Below are 21,835 nucleotides of genomic sequence, written 5' to 3'. Positions count from 1 at the left end.
GCCCTTTCAAAGCATTGTTCTAACTTGAGTCCGGCTTTTTTCAACTAATAGAGCACCAGAGATATAACTATAACTATTCCATTGGAATGCATATCAATTTCCCACCAATATTTTAGAGTAAGTGAACCAAAGTGTCTGTCTCTCTCTCTTGCTATCTCTCTCTCTTTTTATATATATATATATATATATATATATATATATATATATATATATATATATATATAAATGTATTGATTGATTGGAGCTAGTATTGTTGGGTTAACTGCAGCAAACTTTCAGAGTTAGTACGGAGCTAACTTAATAACAATTGCAACGAAAAAACAAGTGAAATAAAGTAGATCGAAACACATATTGCATCGTGAGTTGTTAGACCCCTAAAAGTGACCTAGACCTAGCATGGCTGCCATGTGGTTAGGTGATTTTTTGGTTTACGTGTGATGGAAACCAAACCAATAAATTACCAAGGCAGGATTAAGAGAGGATCCACTGTTCAAATTATTAAGATATACCAGGTTTGGGACAGAGCTGTAGTCTATAGTTCTAATGCGTTTGAATGTTGTCCCATAGAAACTGCCGCAAGTGTACAGTATGCATTTGCATGTTGACAGTGTTCTGAAGTGGCATTCAAATGCTGCTGTGCCACTGGGAGGCATTGTTTTTGTTCACAAAATCTCCCAAGTATTTCGGTTATTTGCTTTGAGATAATAATACAAGATCCGTTTATGTTTGTCTATTCTGGGCAGCTGGACCCTTTGCAATCCATGCTATTCTAAGAGCTGATTGCTGTAGCTATGAGTAGTGCATTGGTTATTTAAACACAATTTAGTGATCAAAGCGTTTTCAGGAAGAAAATCTCATTTTAAATGTGCATTCTTGTGAACGGGCATTGTCTCATGGTGACAGAGCTGCAAAGAAAAAAAAAAATTGGCTGCAAATATTTCCGGGAATTGTAAATGGATGAAATGTTATTATCCCCTGCATCATACCCTTGCAGACGGGATACACTGGATGCAGGCTATGTATATACTTCTGTGTGTCTGCCCCTTTTATAGTGTGTCATATCTAGAGAACTGCTTGTCCAACTGTAACTTACTTCAGTAAATCCTAATCCCAGAGTTTATCTGACTGTCTGTTTGTATTTCACAGTTGGGTTTTGCATATATCTAAAGAAGCACTTATTCAACTGATAAGAGACTTGGTTTTGATGTTGTGAGTATTGTATTGTACGGGTGTTGTAATATAGTGTTATACCACACACACATACTGTTGTACAATATATTTGAAACTAAATATCACACTATATCCAAAATATTGCAAGATATAGTTTCCATTTGGGGTCTTAAGCACCAATATCACCACAAAAAACATTAAACAGACTTCTGTTTTGCTAGTAAACATAGTAATAGTTGGCCTCAGCTTCTATCTAGTGTTTGCCTTTGGACATACTGATTATGTCACTTTCTCCCTCTGGACTGATCGATTTCTACCAGCCTGAAATGCTAGTTTGGAATTAGCACTGCTCCTAATGATAACAAACAGGAATGGTACAGGGAATGGAAACTCATTATTAGTTTCCACTGGCTTGGATTTTGACTTGGTTTCCCATTGCAGTAACAGAGTGATCCCCTCAGCACTCTAGCACTTACTGACCAGGGCTTTCTCCTAATCCAAAGGGATTTTAGTAGCATTCACTAAACCTCTAAAATATTCCTCTGGATTCATTTTCTTAATGTGTAATGAATTTGGTCAGGCTTTGCAAATCCTTACCCAACTTCAATACAACTTGTAATCCGGGCCCAGTACTGACCGTGAAGGTGTGTGTGTGTGTGTGTGTGTGTGTGTGTGGTATTAGGAGTAGTTTGTGTGAGCGTACAGTTTGCAGCTTCAGAATGCTAGAATGAAATATCATGTTCTCTGTAGACTCTCTAGACTCCTAGCGAGCCTTTTCTCAAAGTGTTTTACCCTGTAATTTACTCCTGTTATATAAGGAAAAAAAATAATATTGCAGGATGAGAATTCAACAGTTTGAGAATATTTAGGAGACATTATTTGTGCATTTTCGTCTTTAAGCATAAGGGCAATGTATAATATATAAATTAGAACTTCCACTGTTTAGATCAAGAAAACCTCTTTGAATTGAAATATTCAGTTGTGTTAGTTCCAGGTTAAGCTGTTGTTAATTCTACTGCACTTTGTACACCTAGTGAATGCATTGGGCTTGCTGTGTAGCAAATGTTAGCTGCCAAGCAGCAAAGGTGGAAGGGAAGCATGGAGGATACACAGACAAACATCAAATATGCAATCAGTGCTTGTTTATCTGAACCAGAAAAAAAGAAAAGAAATAATCATTATTATTTCCAAAATTTCCAAATGGCATTACATTTACAATAACATATCATTTTTATATCGCAGTTTAAGTTGCAGTACCGGAAAACAACATTCACAGTACAGTTCTATAAGTAAATGTTATTTAAAGCCATGATAGAAGCATTAAAACAAAAACCATCAAACCTACAAACTGTACTGTATTACAATATAAAGTGCGAGTCCACTTATGATAAGCAGCACTGTTAGCTAGCACTTTCTTTTATCAAGTCCTGTAACTTTTAACTTGGTTCAGTTAGTTAAGAAATTAAAAGCCAGTTGATTTTTAAACTGGTAAAACCTAAATGATAAAGCAACGAGCACAAATATCAGTAGGCTACTTACACAGTTCAGTGGTTACTGACGTGAGCGGTCCTATTAGTTTTTAACACAGGCACATGTTTTGGGATGGATACATGAGGGTTACTAACAAGCAATATAGTGCTAGTTTAACAGAAAAATAGACAAAAGTCGGAAAAAAATGGTTCCATGAACTATTTTATAATGGAATCAACGTTTTGCAGTGCTGACCAAATGAGAGTGACTGATTAATGAGAGGTGGATAAAGGAGTGCTGACTGAACCAGCTACAGACAATTTCTTTGAGCTATTTTCTGAATTCCATTACTGGGTATGTACTGTAGGATGGATTTAAAAAGCGTTTAAAATAAGTATGTTAGTAACGTACACCGCTGTAAATGCTAAATTAGAGCGTGATAAGAATGAAAACACCCTGACCTACATGTAAAAAAGGACCTCAGATTCAGATACTCACAATAACCTGTGCTAAAGAATGTCCTTACCAAGTTTTATCTCTTGTTAGTGTAGAAACGCCTTTGCTGCAGGAGTATGATTCAGACTGACTGCATACATGAAATGCACAAACCCCAATAAAGGGAGCGTGCTGAAAGTCAGCTTTCATTCAACTCAAAGCAGCACTTACAGAAGGAGCGCTTTATGCCTCAGTAACTGTAAAATCAGAAATGTAAAATCTTTCTATTTTGTTGATTGGGGTTTTTTAAACAAAAGCATTGCTTCCACTTGGTTCCAGGGTGCTTTATTCAGTGCCTGTTATCTCCTGTAACTGACAATGGCACAATGTGCAGCATAAATCAATGAATCCATCTTTGAACTTGTAAAGTGACCTCCAAAAGCAATGCAGAGTGCTTGACGCCACACTTTCGATTCCCCTGATGGAAGTTATTAAAACCATTCTGAGGAATGATCTCAATTTAGAAACGCAGTAACTGATACCGAACTTTGAATTTTACAACTGTACGTGGAACTTGACAGTCTTGTGTTTATTTATTAAAGAGTAAGTAGTTTCGGGTTGCATTTTCTTAGTTTCAAATGTCATCAATTTTGCAATCATTTGGAGTGATACTTACTGCAGTGAATTGTTTTATTTTTTTGTTGTTTGTTTTCTAGGTCTGTATTGAGGTGCTTTGATTGAGTTCAGGAGCTGGTCTTCATTTCTAGCTACCTGCCATAGACATGTATGTAATGCAAGCTGGGTCAGACAGAATGTGTTTCTATGACTAAGCATCTAGTGCACAGCAATGTATTGCAAGCAAAACAAAAGGTAACTTGATCCAAAGTTTTGAATAATGTAGCCTATGATACATGTACCCGAAGAACAGCTCCTTATCTCAGGTGAACATAATTAATGCAAACATAAAAATCAGGGGGGGTGAACTCTCAATTTTGAGTTTTATATGGAACAGTGAGCAGTCACTGACATCATACATAACATGTAGATTTAATGTGTACATCCCATGCACAGAACGTACTGCATAGTTCTAAAGTGGGGGGGAAAAAACAACACTTTATGTTTTAAAATTCATTTATATGTAAAATTTTAATTTTTCATTGATATGTTGTGTGTTGGCTGTTTCTTACCATAGCTCAGCTTTGCTTTGCGCTGGCCCATACTGCACTATAACATTGTAACAGTAATGGACACCACACACAGCATATGAACTTGTATCAGCACACTGAAGTGTTGCTTGGTTAAATATTCCCGTTGTGTTGGTAAGTGTGTTGTCTTACTCCAATAAATTTCTATACAGCAGCATAGAACTTATTCTCGAGTCTGTTCATTTTGACAGGGTTTTGAAAGAGCGCTCTGTTTATCTGGCACAGACACAAGTAAAGAGTAGTCTCCAGGAAAAGAGATTTGAACAGAGGACTAGTGTTTGTGCTATTGTGTGTGAGTGTGTGCTTATGCATAGTTTCAGACCCCCAGGGTTTGTGAACCATTGTGACTTTAACCACCGGTTCTAGAGAATTTTACTGGCAAATTTCTGCTGCAGAAAGTGGCCTGAGGATAGAGGAACCAGTGTGTCCAGTTGTATTGCTTCCAGAAAACCCTACTGGTCAAACCAACAGTTAAGCATACCACACACAGACCTTTTAAAGAGCAACTTAGTGCAGCAATGAAATATCACTTATCTTAACTATTCTTTTTGTTGTTTTTATGTATCTTTTTTTAAGTTTTTAGTCTAAAACAGCCCTGTGGTCTCAATAGAGCTCTCAAACATCTCTAAGTATAGCTGCTACTCCAGAGTGTAACCACTAACCTGCCTGCTGTAACACTGGGCCTACAGTGGAAATGCCACATTTCTTCTATAGTGAGATTATTTACTGGTGCATGTTCTAGTTTTGTAACTTGAAAGAGGTGGTTTTTGCTGTGTTATTCAAAGTAATAGTGTTGATAGATTTGAAAAAATCTAGTGGTTGTATATCACAGTTAATCTAATAAACGTTAGTAACCCTACAGATTCAGGTGTGACTTATTCATGCTGTGATAAGTGAGATCAGTTCAGAGCACATTAATGAGGGGTCTAGTACACGATCATGTCAATAATATACCTAAATAAGGAGAGTTGTGAAACCCAGGGCTGGGGGCAGGGCTGGTGCATTGAAGCACTGCACTGCATCAAAATACCTTGGTAAATAAAACAGGCAATTGGAGCTGAATATTGAGAAACCACTTTGTTTCATATGGAGGTGTATAACAGCTTGCTTGTATTTCCCTCTCAAACACCGCCAGCATACGCACTATACTGTACACTATAGATCTGGTCCTAACAGAGGTGGTTACAGCTCCATTAGCTTGAAAACTCTGAACAAGTTCAGTGGGTTAGTTTGGTTTGGTTTGGCTGCTCTCATGAGTGTTGGGTTTGAGATCACCCCCTTATTACTGTGTCTGTTTGAGATTATAATTATGGCTCATGACTTTATTTTGTTCTCTCTCTCTGTGTGCTGCCCCCTGTTTCACAGTCTCTTAGGGGATGTCCTAGTCTGAACCAGACATGCCTGTTTTCAGTTTCTTACAGATAATGAAATAATGCCATAAATCTCACCTCTTTATAGGTCTCTCCATATGAGACTAATTGAATAAAAGCACATTTTATAGCAAATATTAAAAAAAAAAAAAAAAATACAGTATAGCTTTCAATTTTCAGGTCTTACTGTGTCTGTGTTGACCTGAAGAGTAACCTTGTCTCCAACCCTCAACCAGCTGTTCCCTTTGTCAGAAATACTTTAACCCTGGAGACCAGTCTCATTTTTAAACCCTTATAAACCTCATCACAGCTTAGCTCCCAGCATCCACTGAAAGAAAACTATATTTGCTTCTCTATGTAGCTGCCTATATCTTTTTGAAATAATATTAATAAAAGAAGACATGTATTCTGATACCAGATTATTTGATATTTAAATTACTTTTGTTTTTCTTTTAAATCTGATATCAAACCATCAAAATGACAGTATTGTGTTAAAATACACTCTCTCTTGCTTTTTTCAACAGTGGTCTCTGGTTTCTTTTTAAAAGTTCAAACCCACAGAGTTTTACTTCCAGCTAAGTCAGCTGATTCAGTTGACTGACGCCGATGTGAATCACAACCTGGACCTTCACAAAACTGACTTTTTAAAGTGATGTTGAACACTTGGGAGAAGTCTTGGGCTGGTTGTGTAACACATAAGAAAGTCTCCCTCATTGGTATAAACAATACTCCAAAAGGACTTGACTGTTTCTTTACTCAGGGGTCTGTATTTCCTCTTACACTTAACAGGCCCTAAAGTAAAAGCAATTTAATTTGCCCCAGGAACTTTGCCCATTGAACTCCCTGACATGTGCATACGTTCTCTCTCTCTCACTCTGAAATGTCAGCTATGTGAAAGTTTACTCGTCCTTGCTAGTTCATGGTGATGATGTGTCTGAAACAATTTGCTGTACAGTCTGGACTGGGGCTCATAACTATTTCTTTAAAAAACATTTCACATTTTATTATTTCCTTATATGGTTCATGTTTAAAATGTCAACAAATAATACATTACCAGGGCTAAGTTATTGTTACACTTTTTAAAAATATTTCCCTCCAGAGGATATTGTGAAGGATGTGTGTATATATACTGTATGTCGCTTTTACACTTTTAGAGAATCATTGTGTTGTGATTTGAAGCTGGTGTGAGCATTCCTCAGTTCAGGGTGTCTGATGACAGAATACACACACAAGTAGATTGGATTAGGGTAATAATGGCTGCAATCTAGTGGATATATATGAAAAGGTATTTGTTTTGCATGGCATTTCTTAGTGATTTATTTCTGAGGGCAGTGTTGCAGGGGGACAAGTTAATGGTTACACGCTAGACGTGTTAGAGAGCTACATTAAGGTCAAAGAGGTGCTTCAAACTCCCTGAAAAGTCACTGAAATTAATATACAAAGTATAACAACAAGAAGAATACATTAGTTAAGACAGCTGGGGTATTTCAGATCTGTGCTAATGACACCTCATTTTCCCATAGTCTCTTTGGGGACTTTCTTGAAAGATTAATCTGCACATTGTGGCTGCTAATAAACAGGCCAGATCATCTGAAGGTCACCATCAGTTCTGTAATCTTCACAGGACAGGATGCCAGGCGGAAGGCCATGTGTGGGTGGGAACTACTATGAAGGAGGAACTGGGGAACATGGCAGAAGGAAGGCCATCTGATTCAGACCAAGAACTGATTGCATCATGCACATGATGCACAACATGCAGGAGTCTTTTTCCACTGATCTACTGTGTGGTAGTAGCTATATTGGGGAATATTGATTAGTTGTAACCTATGATGCATTCAGTTAAAAATGGCACGTAATTTGAATTTGTAGGCTTTTCATTCAAGCAACCCCTTTTTAAATGCATTTATGATTTATTGATTAGCCAGTACCAAGAAGTGATGAGGTTATTCCATCCCAATCTTTTGACATTGACAGTAGTGGGTATACTTGCTATATACATGTGTATTGTTTTAATATTTGTTTACAGTGATACAATGTGGCACAGTCTTCTAATTCACTGTATTAGTTCAACCTCTAGGACTTATTTTTCAAAACTGGATCAAAGTGATCCGGATTTTGTGATCAAGATTACTTTACTTTTACTTGGTCGTTTTGATCCAGTTTTTCAGAAAATTAAACCTTGTTACAAATAATATGATTATGAATTTCTTTTTCTTTTTTTTTTTTTTTTAAAGGAATCTGTCTATCACAAAATATAGCATTACAAAATCCGGACCACTTTGATCCATATTACAAGTTTTGAAAAAGTGGCCCCTGGAGGTGCGGGTTTGAATCCAGCACTGTAATGAGTTTAGTGGCTGAGACCCACGATGTTGGTCCAAAATCTCTAAAACATCACATTATTCAGCACAGATTGAGTGGCAGTGGGTGTTCAGGTCAGGGTTGAGGTGCCCTCAACCTCATGCAGAGTTGTAACCAGTGCTACTGCCCCTTGTCTTTTCATGGGAACTACACTGGAGTGTGCCCAGTGTAATACTTTACAGAAAGTTGTATTGGAACGGTGTTCCCAGCAGAGTAAAGCCACGCCTGAGTTTATTATTAGCCAACAAGAAAGAAAGCAAGCAAGCAGGCTGGAAATGTGACTTCAGAGCCTTGTCTGTTACCATGGTTACTATGTATGGCTGACATTCAACCCATTAATGTTTTTTTTTTTTTTTTTTTCAAACAGGTCTTTTGTGTACTGTAGCTTAGAGAGAAACTTCAGAAATGCTTGCTCTTGGACTTTTGAGTTTGAGTCAAAGCATTTAAACTCTGTTGACTTTTGGCAATGATAGTTTCCTTGTGGCCCTGAAACTCATTCTGACATGTGAAACTGTACTACTCACCCCCCCTTAACCACACACACACACACACATACACAAAGGGCCAACACAGTGCAAATGAAACTCTAGCAATCATGTACTTAGCAACATTTTTAAATCCCAAAGGGACCTCTTCAATACAAGAGTGCAGTTACAATAGTTGGCCACTTGGTGGCACAGTGTACTATGTTAAAGTCCCATTCAAAGGGACCGCCACAATTGCAGGTTCGATTTTTATCTTTGACTTCTGGATACCTGGGTTTGATTCCCGCTCAAGACACACAATTCTGCACAATTGTCAATCTCTGCTTGCCAGAGGCAGGAATGGAAGGGCGTGTTCTGGTCAATATGGGCTTTTGTTGCACTTGCTGGAATGTGTCTGATTGTTTCATTTTAACCAGGGGGTCTGATGTTATTGTATATGTCAAAACAATATTAACATACAGCCTTTTTATTACTTGTACAGTACTCCCCCGTTACGCAGCCAAAAACATGGGCAAGCTGGCAAAAGAGAGGATGGCAATGTCACAAAAGTAATAAAGTAGCAATCAGAACGTTGTATTTTTCATAATGAGGGAAGACTGTATTGGGCTTTTTTATTTTTTATTAAGTTGTGCTTGGGCTTATGGTTTGTCTAACTAGGTTCATATGTGACAAATTAAGCTTCCTCTAAGGGAATGTGTTTTTTGTAAGTCAGCTGCTTTTTCAACAGCTTTATATAAAGTCTGTGAGATACAGACTGATTTTTAAATGTCATGGAATCCCCTTTAGCAGAATGTAACCTTCAGTTTGACCTGGGACCTAGTCGGCTGCATTGTGGTCATTTTACTTTTTTCGGGTTCCTAGTGATACAGGAGGTGTTCTAGTAACGCAGATCATTGCAGACCTCTGTAAAACCAGCAGATGGGTCATGCCCGTGCCTGCACAGGTGGAGCAGGGGCTAAAAAACAGATGCTGATGCAAGAAAGTTCTGAAAATAAAAACAGTTGTTGAATGTGTAAATCTACTACTGGCCCCTAGGCAGTGGAGGAGAATGAGGGGAACAACACATGTTGATCAGATGTATAAAATGTAAATATTATGCAAACAAATGGATCAGTAGCTGTGTCGTCTTCCGGCTATAAATGTTTAACATAACCCACAATACATTTGCAAGCAATACATGGCTATCATCATATCTTACCTTATGAATTATGAAAAAATATATTTTGTGTTTCTTTGCCAAGCTCCAGTTTACACACACGCAGCTAACTAACTTGCTACTATTGTGATACGATTTTAAATGCTATATTACAAAAAGGCTGACTTTCTTTTTTGATCCCCTGCACACCAAGAAGCCTTCCTTATCTGTATCAAGCACATGGAGTTACGTGGAGCTTACTGAACAACCGAATTCTCAATCTCAGTGGGGGTTAAGTTGGAAGATTATGCTGAGTCTATTACTTTGAAGACAGCTTGTGGAAATGTGTTCCCTGCAGAGTAATGCCACGCCTAAGTTTATTATTAGCCAGCAAGCAGGCTGGCAATGAGACATTAGAACTGTTATACCACAGTATGTACAGTACCCTACTTGGCTACTTTATTAGGACCTGCAGCTAATATTGGGTTGGCCACAAACTTCACTATTCAACTAAAAGACAACAAACCAGACCTGCATTCAAGCCAAAAATAACAGCTGAATTCTAAGAAAAGATACAGATCACATGGAGGAGTGTGATTACACAAAATAAACACCAGTAGTGCCTCGTCACTGAAACGGGCACAACACACTGGTTATAAAGACCACAGGGCGAGGGCTGTGCTATACTAACTCAAATGAAGGTACCAGGGACACTCTGCTCTGCGTTGACCAGGACAGTTGCAAGATGAAGAAGCTGATTCCTGATAGTCATGTCTTCCCTGCATCAAATTAGTGACTGCTCAGCAGAGCAATTGATTACATAGACACTACCTCACCAGGTGTGTTTGTAGTGATTGTAAATCAGATTTTGTATTTCTCGCACCCAGTTTATGGAATGCGGTACTTGATGGTGTTATGCAGGCTCTTTGCCAAGATTAAAGAGAAAGCGTTTTGCTTGTTTTAAGATGATCTGGTTGTTTTCACTCTTATTGAGTAGACCTGCTGCTGTGTTCCTGACCTGCTCTGCTTGCAAGATGTCTTTTTTTTGTTTATTGTGCATGGTATGTGTTGTGTGTAAATGCAATAAACACATGCAGACATATTAAAGCTGGGCTGTCAAAGGCTGCACCTTGGCAACTCTGACTCTTGTGTCAGGAGAGGTTATTGTTCTGTACATGCTGTAGATGTAGGTCAGGGTGACCAGCTTCTTTTAGGATCCTGATCACTGCAATATTGTGTTTAAATGGCTGCGTGGAGAGGTTACTGACATGTCTTGTTCCTCTTGCTTTGGCAGAACTAGAATACATGCTAATAAAGCAGCTTTTGTTTTTTAATTGAAAGAGAGAGCACTGCGGGTCATTCGTATCCAGGGAGGGAGATGAGCTGTAATGAGAGACATTATTAGAAAGCTGATCGTTTCTCTTCTATAAAAGAGCTATTACATTAATGAGACGAGGAACAGCGAATCAAAGGACTTGGGGTAGATGAATAAGGCAAGCAAGCTGTCTAGAAATGCTAAAAGAAACATGGGATAATTCAATGAAAAACAGTTTGACTTCAGGGTATTGAGAGAGACTTCTGTTCGAAACGTTTGTCATTAAATTTAACAATGTTTCTTTTAGTATTTCTGTTTACCACTATTGTGTGTTTAATGGTTATGGATGTCTTCACTATCTATAAGGTGAATTCCTCAAAGAAGGTTTCACCCCAGTACTGTTGTCATTAGGGCCTGGGTACAAATGCCTTGGTTTCAGACCCTCACCAACGAGGCCTGGTTCAAACAATGCACTTCAACAGCTCAATTGTTAATCGGAAATAACATCAAAGGGACTGAAATGGAAACATGAGCTAGTTTTAATCAATTCACTTTTACCTGGGGAAAAACATTTTAGAAAAAATGTAATTCATGCGTCAGTCTAAATAACGGTATTTTTATATTTTGATTTACCTGCACTGAACATGCTTTACTAACCATCCTCTGGTGAACTTGAGAAGGACAGACGTTGGAATAGCACAGAGCTTTTCCAGAACACTTTCCTCAATTGACTGCGGACATTGGAAACACAGCTTTTATCCTTGTTGCATAGCAACTGAACAGAACAGATGGGAACTGATCCGGTTTGTGTCTTTTTTTTCCGTAGGTGCGCGAGATCCTGGGGCGCTGCTCCTGTCCTTCGCAGTTTCCAATGAGCAAGGTTTCCGAAGGGAAGTACAAAGTGGGCGACTCTAGTGCGTTGATCTTCATCAGAGTAAGAGACTACTGAAGCATTAAAAGCTTTGTGAAATAGCGCCCACTTCTGACAGTAAGATGTATTGATTATATTTGCAGGCATCTCATTTCAAGCATGTACTCCAATCAGGCTTTTTGATTGGCCGATCATGACGTTATTAATGATAAAGAAATAAAAGCCATATGCTTGCCTTTCTTCTGTGAAGCTGTTGAAATTGCCTGTCACAGTGATTCATGGAGCCATCTGAGTCATAGAGGGGGCAGGAGTTACTCTCAAAAGGGCTGACTGCAGGCAGAAACCCACTGACAATCTTTTAATTCTGCAGAACAGCTTTGAGTTATAGATGTGCACTCATCATTCTAGCTTGCATCTTAAAACGTAAAACCCGAAGCCCTCAAGTCTACGTCATCTCAGGTTATCAAAAGCTTTCGTAAGCAAATGGATTAAGTGCCCAACGCAGAACTGCAGTTTCATTAGTCAAGGTGACATGCTCGACGCAGAACTGCAGTTTCATGAGTCAAGGTGACATGCTCGACGCAGAACTGCAGTTTCATGAGTCAGGGTGACGTGCTCGACGCAGAACTGCAGTTTCATGGGTCAGGGTGACATGCTCGACGCAGAACTGCAGTTTCATGAGTCAGGGTGACGTGCTCGACGCAGAACTGCAGTTTCATGAGTCAGGGTGACGTGCTCGACGCAGAACTGCAGTTTCATGAGTCAGGGTGACGTGCTCGACGCAGAACTGCAGTTTCATGAGTCAGGGTGACGTGCTCGACGCAGAACTGCAGTTTCATGAGTCAGGGTGACGTGCCCGACGCAGAACTGCAGTTTCATGAGTCAGGGTGACGTGCCCGACGCAGAACTGCAGTTTCATGAGTCAGGGTGACGTGCTCGACGCAGAACTGCAGTTTCATGAGTCAGGGTGATGTGCCTGATGCAGAACTGCAGTTTCCTGAGTCAAATTTCCACATAGGCCTGAAATGTTGCCACAGGCCTATGTGGAAACTTGACAGGGCAGCGCCTTGCAAAAATTGGCAAGCTGGAAAACAGGAAAATTAATTTATAATATTATTTCTTTACGGCAATATTTTAAGACTAACAAAGAATCCCTGGAGATTAGTTCCCTGTAAAATAGTTTAACCACCCGTGCACAGTTGAAATCAGACCACTCTTTCCCTAAGGTAGTTTTAGGTGCAGTGATATAATCCATCGACCTGCCACTGCCATTTCTTATATATATGCCACAACCAGTAAATACCAAAGGCATTTCTTTGGGTGGGGATCTTGCTTGGCCTTGGTATTAAATTACAGTAGCTGCATTGTAGCCTAATGTAAATGCTTTTCATAATTAAGTGGTGTTTCTAAAAATATTAGAATTACCCATCCCTAACAGTCTTGAAACGTCCCCCCCCCTCCCTCTCTCTCTCTCTCAGGTGCTGCGGGCTCATGTGATGGTGCGAGTGGGTGGAGGCTGGGACACACTGGAACACTATCTTGACAAGCATGACCCCTGCCGTTGTGCAGCCTTCTGTAAGTACAGCTCTCCACAGCTGCAGTATAACACTGATGCAAAAAACACTGACATAATCATCAGTATTTCCAAGATATTTCCCTGCTATAGAAGGCCAAGAATGATCAAACCACGGGTTCAGGGTCGCTCATTTTTATAATCCTGTTGTTTTAAGTCTTTCGCCGGAAATACTAGTATGTATGTTACTACTTTCTCACATTGAGTGTTGTACCGGTCTTGGCTGTCTGTCACCACTGTAGAAACTAATGTTGTGGAGTACAATACAAAAGAAATATCACATTTACAGTAAATGGATAAAATGTGTGTTGTGCCACTGGGACGACTTGCAAGATGAAATATTCCCCTGCTTTTGAGGCGGGGGCGATCTGTTCAGGGATACCAGGAGGGCTGCTTGTCAATACATACATGCGTCATACTACGCCACATTGTAGGCTATTCCATGCATTTATAACTGTAAAAAAGTGCTTCCTACCTTCTGTTCTAAACTTACTTTTACTTCCATTTATGCCCTCTTGTTCTGCTCTCTGTGATAAATTAGAGGTAGTGTCTTAAGTTAACTTTATCTATACCATCTGGGATTTTACAGACTTCAATCAAGTCCCCTCTTTCCCCTTTTTTTGTATGATGAAGAGATGTAATTCTAAAGGGAGCAGGGAAAGTGAAAACATCCTGGCTGCCTGTTAACCATGCTGTTGAATGGGAACTGTTTGGTTCTGTTTGGCCACAACAAAGTGAACTAGGTGTTCTTTCCTTTCATTTGTTTTTAAGGTCATCGCTACCAGCAGTCCAAAGCAGGCGGACTGACCCCCCAGAAAGCCAGCAGTGCTCACTCCTCCCGGGCTACTAGCCCCACCCCACACTGCAGGTCGGAGGTCACGGCCCCGTTCAAGACGCCCGACAGACGGACCCTGGACCCTTCCAGCCTGGGTCGCCATCCTCGCCCTTTTATGCAGGCAGAGCCAGGGTCAGGGGAACGCTGCGTCCGCACAGGCAGGACCCCCGCACTACTCGGACACACCAGGGACGGCTCCGAGCCCCGGCACTTCACCCCATTCAGGTACGCAGGATGGTAGATTACAGTTCTCCACGTCCAATGGGCATGTACACAATCCGTTTACTACAGTCTAAAATATCAGTTTAAAAACCACTGGTTAAGGCCTGGTCACAAAAGCCCAGTTCAATAAAACTAAAACTAAACTAGAAACGTTGACTTTTCTGGAAAATGGATAACATATTGGGGTACCACAGCACCTTTGAGATGGATTGGTTATAGATTATGCAGTCTTTTGCATCTGTTTAAAAATGGATACCAAGATATTTAGTGAGCAAAGCATGCATTTCCAGGCACTTTGCTTGAAGGAAACCTACAGAATCTACTGGACAAGCATCTCTTTACATGCATCAAAGAGGTCAGCAGTGCTCAGAGCACCTTCTAGTGGTGGTTAAGAGGAATAGAGTTAAAGATCACCAGAAAAATTGATTACATTTGTTATTGGTGGATATAGTTTAAAAAATATTAATAAGAAAATATTAAAACTGGTTAAGTCATTCACACTTAAATTTAGCCTCTATACTCATCCAAATAGAATGAGTTGCAGAAAGCAATTGATTGTACGGAAGAAGGTTACGTGTTCAGAACCTCTCTACCACACACTGTGAATGTAATCTAACGTTGACTTTTCACAGTACTGAGATATTAACACTTAGCTTGCCCAGTTTTGATGTAATGTGTTTTTTGTATCCTTAGTAGGGGTTGGTACTGATATGTCTGGTTTTGTTTTGTTATTGTTCTCCAGATCAAAAGAATCACTGCCACCATTGACTCGGAAACTCTCTGGAGAAAGTGACTCCTCAACTGCTTCTTCAAAGGGGAGCCGGGACAGACCCTCTCTCCTGGGGAAACCTGGGGAAGAGATGATCCTGCTGGTGAACAGGAGAGAGGGCAAACACGTGATTGAGAGGCCCGGAGCTATGCCAGCTCCCTCTGCCCGACTCCCACAGAGCAGAGCGCGGAGCCAGTCACAAGACCGCAGCGCACTGTTGAAACCCCACCTACCACTAGACACCCCCAGACCGGAAGGGAACACAAGGCCAGATCGACTGCGGTCATTGGGTCCTGAAAGCCTCAGAAAGACGCTGCCTCCTTCTATTCAGAGCAGGCCTAAACCAGGAGCTCTTAACAAGGATAGGCCCGTTGTGACAGCTGTGGACAAATCAAAAAGCAGAGAAACCCATCAAACTCAAGCTGATGGCTTCTGGGAGGACGGGAGAAAAAGTGGGGGCACAGCCTCAAAATCCAGGGCACATTCAACACTAAAATCAGCAGCAGCTACCCTTCCCAGGAAACAGGTTTCTTCCTCTTTAGGTAAAGTCTCCTACAACAGCCAAAACAAGAAGGCCGCAACTCTTAGGCCTGTGGTGTCTAAGTCCCCAGCAGGAAAAAGCAACCTACTGGTCCCAGAGCTGCAGATAAGCCTCCCCTCTTCGAGGGTGTCGTATGGCACCCTAAGTCAAGGAGCTTCTAGCGAGTGGCTTGATGCCAGTTTTGAGCCTGAAGATGAGAATCTGGGTAGAACTTTCCCGGTGCTGCCTAGCTTGGACCCGAACCAGGAGAAGGAAATGTACCAGAGTTTTGAGGCAGAGTTTTTGGCCAACACTCAAATGGACGCAAACTGGGAGGATGACTTTGGTGGCCTCCAAATACAGCCTCAAAAACAGCAGCAGCAGCAACAGCTTCGCTTGGCTGATCTCAGTGTCACAGATTCTGCCTATTCCTCCTCTAACTCCTCCACCTCTTCTCTGAATGTGGGGAACAAGATGGGGGTTCTACCTGATCTCAGGGGTCCGAAGAAGCCTTCTGCCAAACAGGGACCCTGCCCCTCAGATTACGGGCCAGTATTATCAGAACTCCAAGTCAGCGGTCGACACTTAAACTACAAAGACAGGGACCTGTGGGGGAATCCTTCAGAACCTCCTATCAACCCAAGAAAGCCTGTTCTATCCAGCTCATTGGAGGATAACCACTTTCTGTCAACCTTAAATGATTTGAGGGACAAGGGGATTTTAAATTCAAAAGAGCTGAATTCAAGGGATTTAAATCCTAGACATCTAAATGCAAGGCATCATTTAAATTCAGCAGGCCTAAAATCAGATCATGCAAAGCTGGACGACCTAAATGCAAGGGACCTTTTGGATTCTGGGACCCACAATGCACGAGGAATTCCAAATTTTAGAAATTCAAGACTGCGCCTGGATTCGGACGAAATGAATGGAGATGACCTCGTGGACATTTCAGAGAACCTTGAATGTGCTTCTGATCTTGAGGATGAGGACGATACCACCCTCCTGCCCACTGAGGTTCGCCGGCTCTCCCTCTCGGAGGACCTGGCCTTCCTCGACTCCTCCAGTGAAGACTCCTCTTCTCAGTACGTAAGCTTGAGCGAGCCCCGCTCGGAGAGTGCACCTCCTCCCCTGTTTCAGACCGTTGAGTCGGAGGTTGTGCTGCACTCCAAGTCCTTGAAGAAGCCTGAGAGAGTGCCCTCCATCTACAAACTCAAACTCCGGCCCATAGTTCGACGTCGCACTGACAATCGCCTGGAAAAGACCCCCTCCCGGATCCCAACTCCCGTCAGCTACAAGAAGAATGCTTCAGAGGTGGCCAACTGCCCCCAGAACTCCAAGAGCAATGGGCATCCCAAGTGGGGAATGGACCACAAGTCCAGGAAGGCTCTGTATCAAGCCTTCACAGAACTCCTAGATCCCAGAGCCGAGTTTCCCACTGAGGAACAGAAAGGCTGCTCCTCCGAGTCATTCAGTTTTGATGAAGAGGCTTAGATGTGATGAGCAGGGGATGTCGATTGAGACCAGGATAGATGGGGTGAATGTTTGGGAGAGTGTGATGAGGGTTAGCATCCTGCCTTCCCCTTTTTGAATGTATTTTACACTGGGTCAAAGCAGGTGGTGCTTCAGAGGTAGTCCTGCAATAGAAAATAGTATTTAAAAACAGGAAAAGTTGACTGCTACATTGTTGGGTCTGAAAATGACCTGGATTAGGGGAGAACATTATCAGTATTTGAGCTCTGGAATTGGGGCCTCCTATAATTCTAAAGTGGACACATCTTCTAAATGAACACATGGAGAAAAGCAGGATGGAAAAAAGCCCAGGCTTTTAAAACCCTTTTACAGAAAATGGTCTCGACTGACTGCCAGACCTTTTCAAAATGTGATCGTCACCATTCCTATAAGCCTCAATATAGCTCCCTGTGCACTTAATTTATTTCCACCAAAATACTGTAGCCAGCTGTACATATTCCTTTAGTGTGGTAGAATCATATTAGGTATGTGTGTGGGGGGAGTCTATGTCTGGGCTTTAAAATAATGTCTTAACAAACCCTTTTAACTATCATTGTGCACTTTGCAAGGACCGGATGACAGTATTGCCCTCTATTTAGCGCTTTAGAAACTGGGTGTATGTTGGTGGTATATCTAATGTATATCTAGAAGAACCCACTTGAATGGTACCTGGCTTAGTCAGTTACCCAAGGGACTGATGAGCACATGTTCTTAACTAAGGGTAACCCAGAGACCTCTCCCAACACCCAAGCATGATGTTAAGAGGGTCAATGCTGATGAGTTTCGGGTACAGCTTGGAACGATTTGTGTACCAGCACTACGAACGCTTTATCAGCTATTCACTCCGCCTTCATTCAAAGGCTGTCTGCTGTAACCCAGTCTCTGATGCATAGCTCATAGGCAATTCAGAGGTTCTGTACTATACCATCTCTGATATAGTAAGGCTATTTATATAGAACACTCCACCCTCAATCTATGCTGTGCTCCTTGTAAAAGGCTGATAAGCACTATTAACATATTCTAAAGACTATAGCAAACTGAGTCAACCTTCAGTCTATCACTCGCCTAATCTCCAGTGTATCCATTTGCATTAACGTCACTTAAACAGCATTCCTCTAGCACCTTGTATCTAATCACTGGCAGCTTACTGTGGCTTCAGTGTTCTGACATTTTTCAAACAGAACACTAAGCTAGTGTTAAAAAAAATACAATATTCCATTACCCCTCCTCCACCCCCCCCCCCCCCCCCAAAAAAAAGCTGCAGCACTTCATTCTGGGATGTAATCTGTTGACATTAGTCGATTTTTAGTTATTTTTTTAATCAATTCAAATGAAATATAATTAATTAAACACGAAATTCAAAAGGTCTGCACTTTCATTCAACACCTTAAATCAGTTCAGAACAGATTTTCTGAAACAGTGTTATTGTCCTTGTACGATTATTATAGAAAACCTTTATTTTTTATTGCATGTTTTTTGGAAGAATTACTACAAGTAAAGTTCCATATTATGTGTTTAAAAGCATATATATATATATATATACCTACCTACCTTCAGTTTAAAAAGCCCAGAATAACAATCACTTATACAATTTACATGCACTAGATGAAGTCTGCTGTTTGCTGACCACCTGCTGATTGCTTCTTCTAGAATAGTCCTTTGTTGATATAAAGTATACCCCCTTGTGGCCAAATGTAAAAACTAATGAACATGTAAGAAGGAATATTGCATCTTTTTAATGTTTGTTGTACCAGTGATTACATAGGACCTTACTTATCAAGAGATCCCTGTGTATAGACCTTAACTGTTAGCTGCTGCTCTTTATTATATTGTACTGTGTATATAGAATATTAATAAGATGTATATATTTATATGGTAAGCTATATCTCAGCTATGCAGTACTGCTATTAACAATGTTGCCTTGAATCCCTCTTTGCCTTTCACTGGTGCTCCAGTCTGTCTGTAACCAGGGGTCAGATGCCACACAGCCAGGGACACTTACCTGAGGCTGCAGAGAGCAGGCAGCAAGCATGTCACATGGAACAGCAGGATAGGAAAGTGAACCAGGGTGATTGATGACCCTCTGTGTGAAAAGATCAGTCTCAATCTAGAGATGCATTCCTTTTTCTCAGCTGTATCTCTCTGTGTCTCAAGATTTAACTGGATTCAGTATGTACATTTATGGTAACTAGGTTCAGCTACCTTTTAATGTAACACAATACAAAAAACTGTCTGTCAGCTGTGATCAAAAGCTGTAACACCTTGAAACAACATCTACTGTGTTTGAAGTGTGGCGCTTTCTGCTGAACCCTGGTAAGGCTGGAGAACACCTTGTAAAACTCACGCTTTGTTTGCACTTAGAGAGAAAGAAAAAATCACTACCCCCGGAAAGCATGTGTCTTAGTTTTCTGAACCATTTGCTTACTGCTAGTCAAGAGTCAAGACCACGTTTGGTAAACTGCGAAAGCCATGCGTTTTATGACTTGCTCCTACAGACACTAAAAGCTGTGTGTGACACAGCTTGTTAAATTCAGGTTAACTGTGACCCAGGACTGCACTGGGGTTTGAGGAACATGGTCTGAAAACTCATACTCTGGGGTTTCTGTTTGTAATGCACTCAGGGAGTAAATCCCATTCTAATGATCTCCTATAAAGAAGCGTTAACGTCTGTGTCCTGGTCTGTATTGCATTGCTTACCCTACTGTTCTGTTGAATCCCAGGTCTTATCAATCAGTGATCCAAGTTCATGTGATTGCTGGAGTCTTGTAATGTTGGCAGGATTAGGTAGAATGTATAGTCATGGCAACCTTGGGGTCCAATCACAGTCTGCTTTGGTCAGTAGGTTTGTGTTGACGCTAAAATAGCATAGCAGGAAAGTGCCGCTCTAATTCCTTTTGAAGTCCTAACCCTCTTTATTGTGAGCTGTCCCATAAATACAGCACGTGGCTACTATTGGAACTGTCTTTTGTAAGGAACACTAGGCTGTTTGATCGTCCTCTGTGAACTCAGTTTTATTTGATTTTATCTTTTGGTTGTCGGTTATATATGGTTAAGATGAATGCAACAACGAACTATGATGAACCCCAGTTTTACACCAAAATAGCATTTTTAATAATATATGAGAAAATTGAAGTCTCTGTTCTCATAAACACTTCTGAATCATTTTAAATTGAAGTCAGCATGGCATTTAAAGGAACGTGTTTCACTGAAACATGTACAGCTGGTTTGACAGATCCTAATTCAGTTCTAATCTTGGACTGCCTTACCTAAAGTAAGATTAGTTATTCCAAGATGAGTGCTTATCGGGGTGTGTGGAACCAAATAACAGTGTTCTGGCAGCATTAATCAGCTGCTTCATGCCATATTTTAAATGAACATTTTAACACGTTTAGATCATTTTCAAAATACACACTTCGGTTCAAAACACAAACGTTGCGATAAATATGTTTTGTTTGTGACCTTATTTTATCCCTTTTTAAAGTCCTGTGTTCACAGTATTTCATCTGGGATGATGCCTATAAACACAAAGTAACTCCTAGCTTGCTTTTATTAGTAGGACTGCAGAACAGTTATAGTACGAAGAATTCAGTGAAGTGCTAAATGCATTAACTAAGATCACTTGTAGCATGATAGATACTAAGGTGCTAAAATACAGGTTTGGGACTGTTAAATTAATTGAATTGAATTTGGGTAACTCGAAGTGAGTTTTATATAAAGTGTTTCCGCTTTATATATTTATATCATGTTGTAAAGAAATCTGGACGAGCCCTGGTGGGTACTGACAGCTTGAGCAAAGAGGGTGAGTTGTGTGCCAGTTTTACCGCTAGTTTTGAGATTTCAGGAATCGTGCAAGCAGATGCGTGTCATCTTCTGATACTGACAAGCGATAAGCGATTCATTGCTTATAACCACCTGTCCTCAAAGGCAGAATGAAGCCACCGTCAATCACAGCTGTGTGTCTGCAGAGGGGATCAGAGGTCATCTTTGTTTGTTTGCCAGAGCTGAAAATAGTTACCTGTTCAGGTTGATTTGGCAGGTATTGAAAGATGCCATTATGGGTCACTGGCTTGAGTGGGCATTTTAACCTGCAATTTTGTACCTTATGTCATGTACCTTAATGTCTTGTTAAAAGGTATGTAAGATTTTCTCAAAGTTATGAAAAATTGTACTTTTGTGTTTAGGTGTAGGGATGTCTTCCAGACTCTAATGGGGAATTATTTGTGTGGTTTTTTCTTTTTAAATCAATTGAGCAGCAAGTATAAAAAATACCTCTGCTGCAAGTTATCTGTTGGGGGTTTTATTATTGGAGGTTTACATAATTCAACTAGGATTTTTTTTTCATTTCCATTTACAACTAGATTTATTTTTCATTTACAGGTACGTTTTATGGTGTAGTGGTTATTACATTTTAATGATTTTAATTTAGGATTTTTATTTAACCCCTTGTATCCTGGATACCACAGCAGATTTCGCTGGTGCTATAGCTATAATACCAGGTGTATAACACCAAATAGGACCAAGGGGAATCAGAACTACAAACCAAGTGGTATCCAGGAAAATTGTTCTTAAAAAGTGAGCAACAGATCAGCT

At 40.5% G+C, this 21,835-nt stretch overlaps 1 protein-coding gene across 1 annotated transcript in view; it reads left to right on the top strand.

Annotated features, from left to right (window-relative positions):
* Nucleotides 1-20,864, top strand: part of LOC121297234 (GAS2-like protein 2B) — a 29,353-nt gene extending 8,489 nt beyond the window's left edge. The window contains exons 3-6 of the mRNA XM_041223402.1: nt 11,773-11,880; nt 13,296-13,392; nt 14,162-14,450; nt 15,190-20,864. Of these exons, the coding sequence (XP_041079336.1) occupies nt 11,773-11,880; nt 13,296-13,392; nt 14,162-14,450; nt 15,190-17,227 (2,532 nt within the window). The 3' untranslated portion in view covers nt 17,228-20,864. The remainder of the gene's footprint in view (nt 1-11,772; nt 11,881-13,295; nt 13,393-14,161; nt 14,451-15,189) is intronic.
* The last annotated feature ends 971 nt before the right edge of the window (nt 20,865-21,835 follow it).

The sequence above is a fragment of the Polyodon spathula genome, chromosome 22, assembly GCF_017654505.1.
Source record: "Polyodon spathula isolate WHYD16114869_AA chromosome 22, ASM1765450v1, whole genome shotgun sequence".
Taxonomy (NCBI): Eukaryota; Metazoa; Chordata; class Actinopteri; order Acipenseriformes; family Polyodontidae; genus Polyodon; species Polyodon spathula.
Note: the sequence above shows the minus strand (reverse complement) of the source record. Positions and strands in the feature narration are given on the sequence as shown.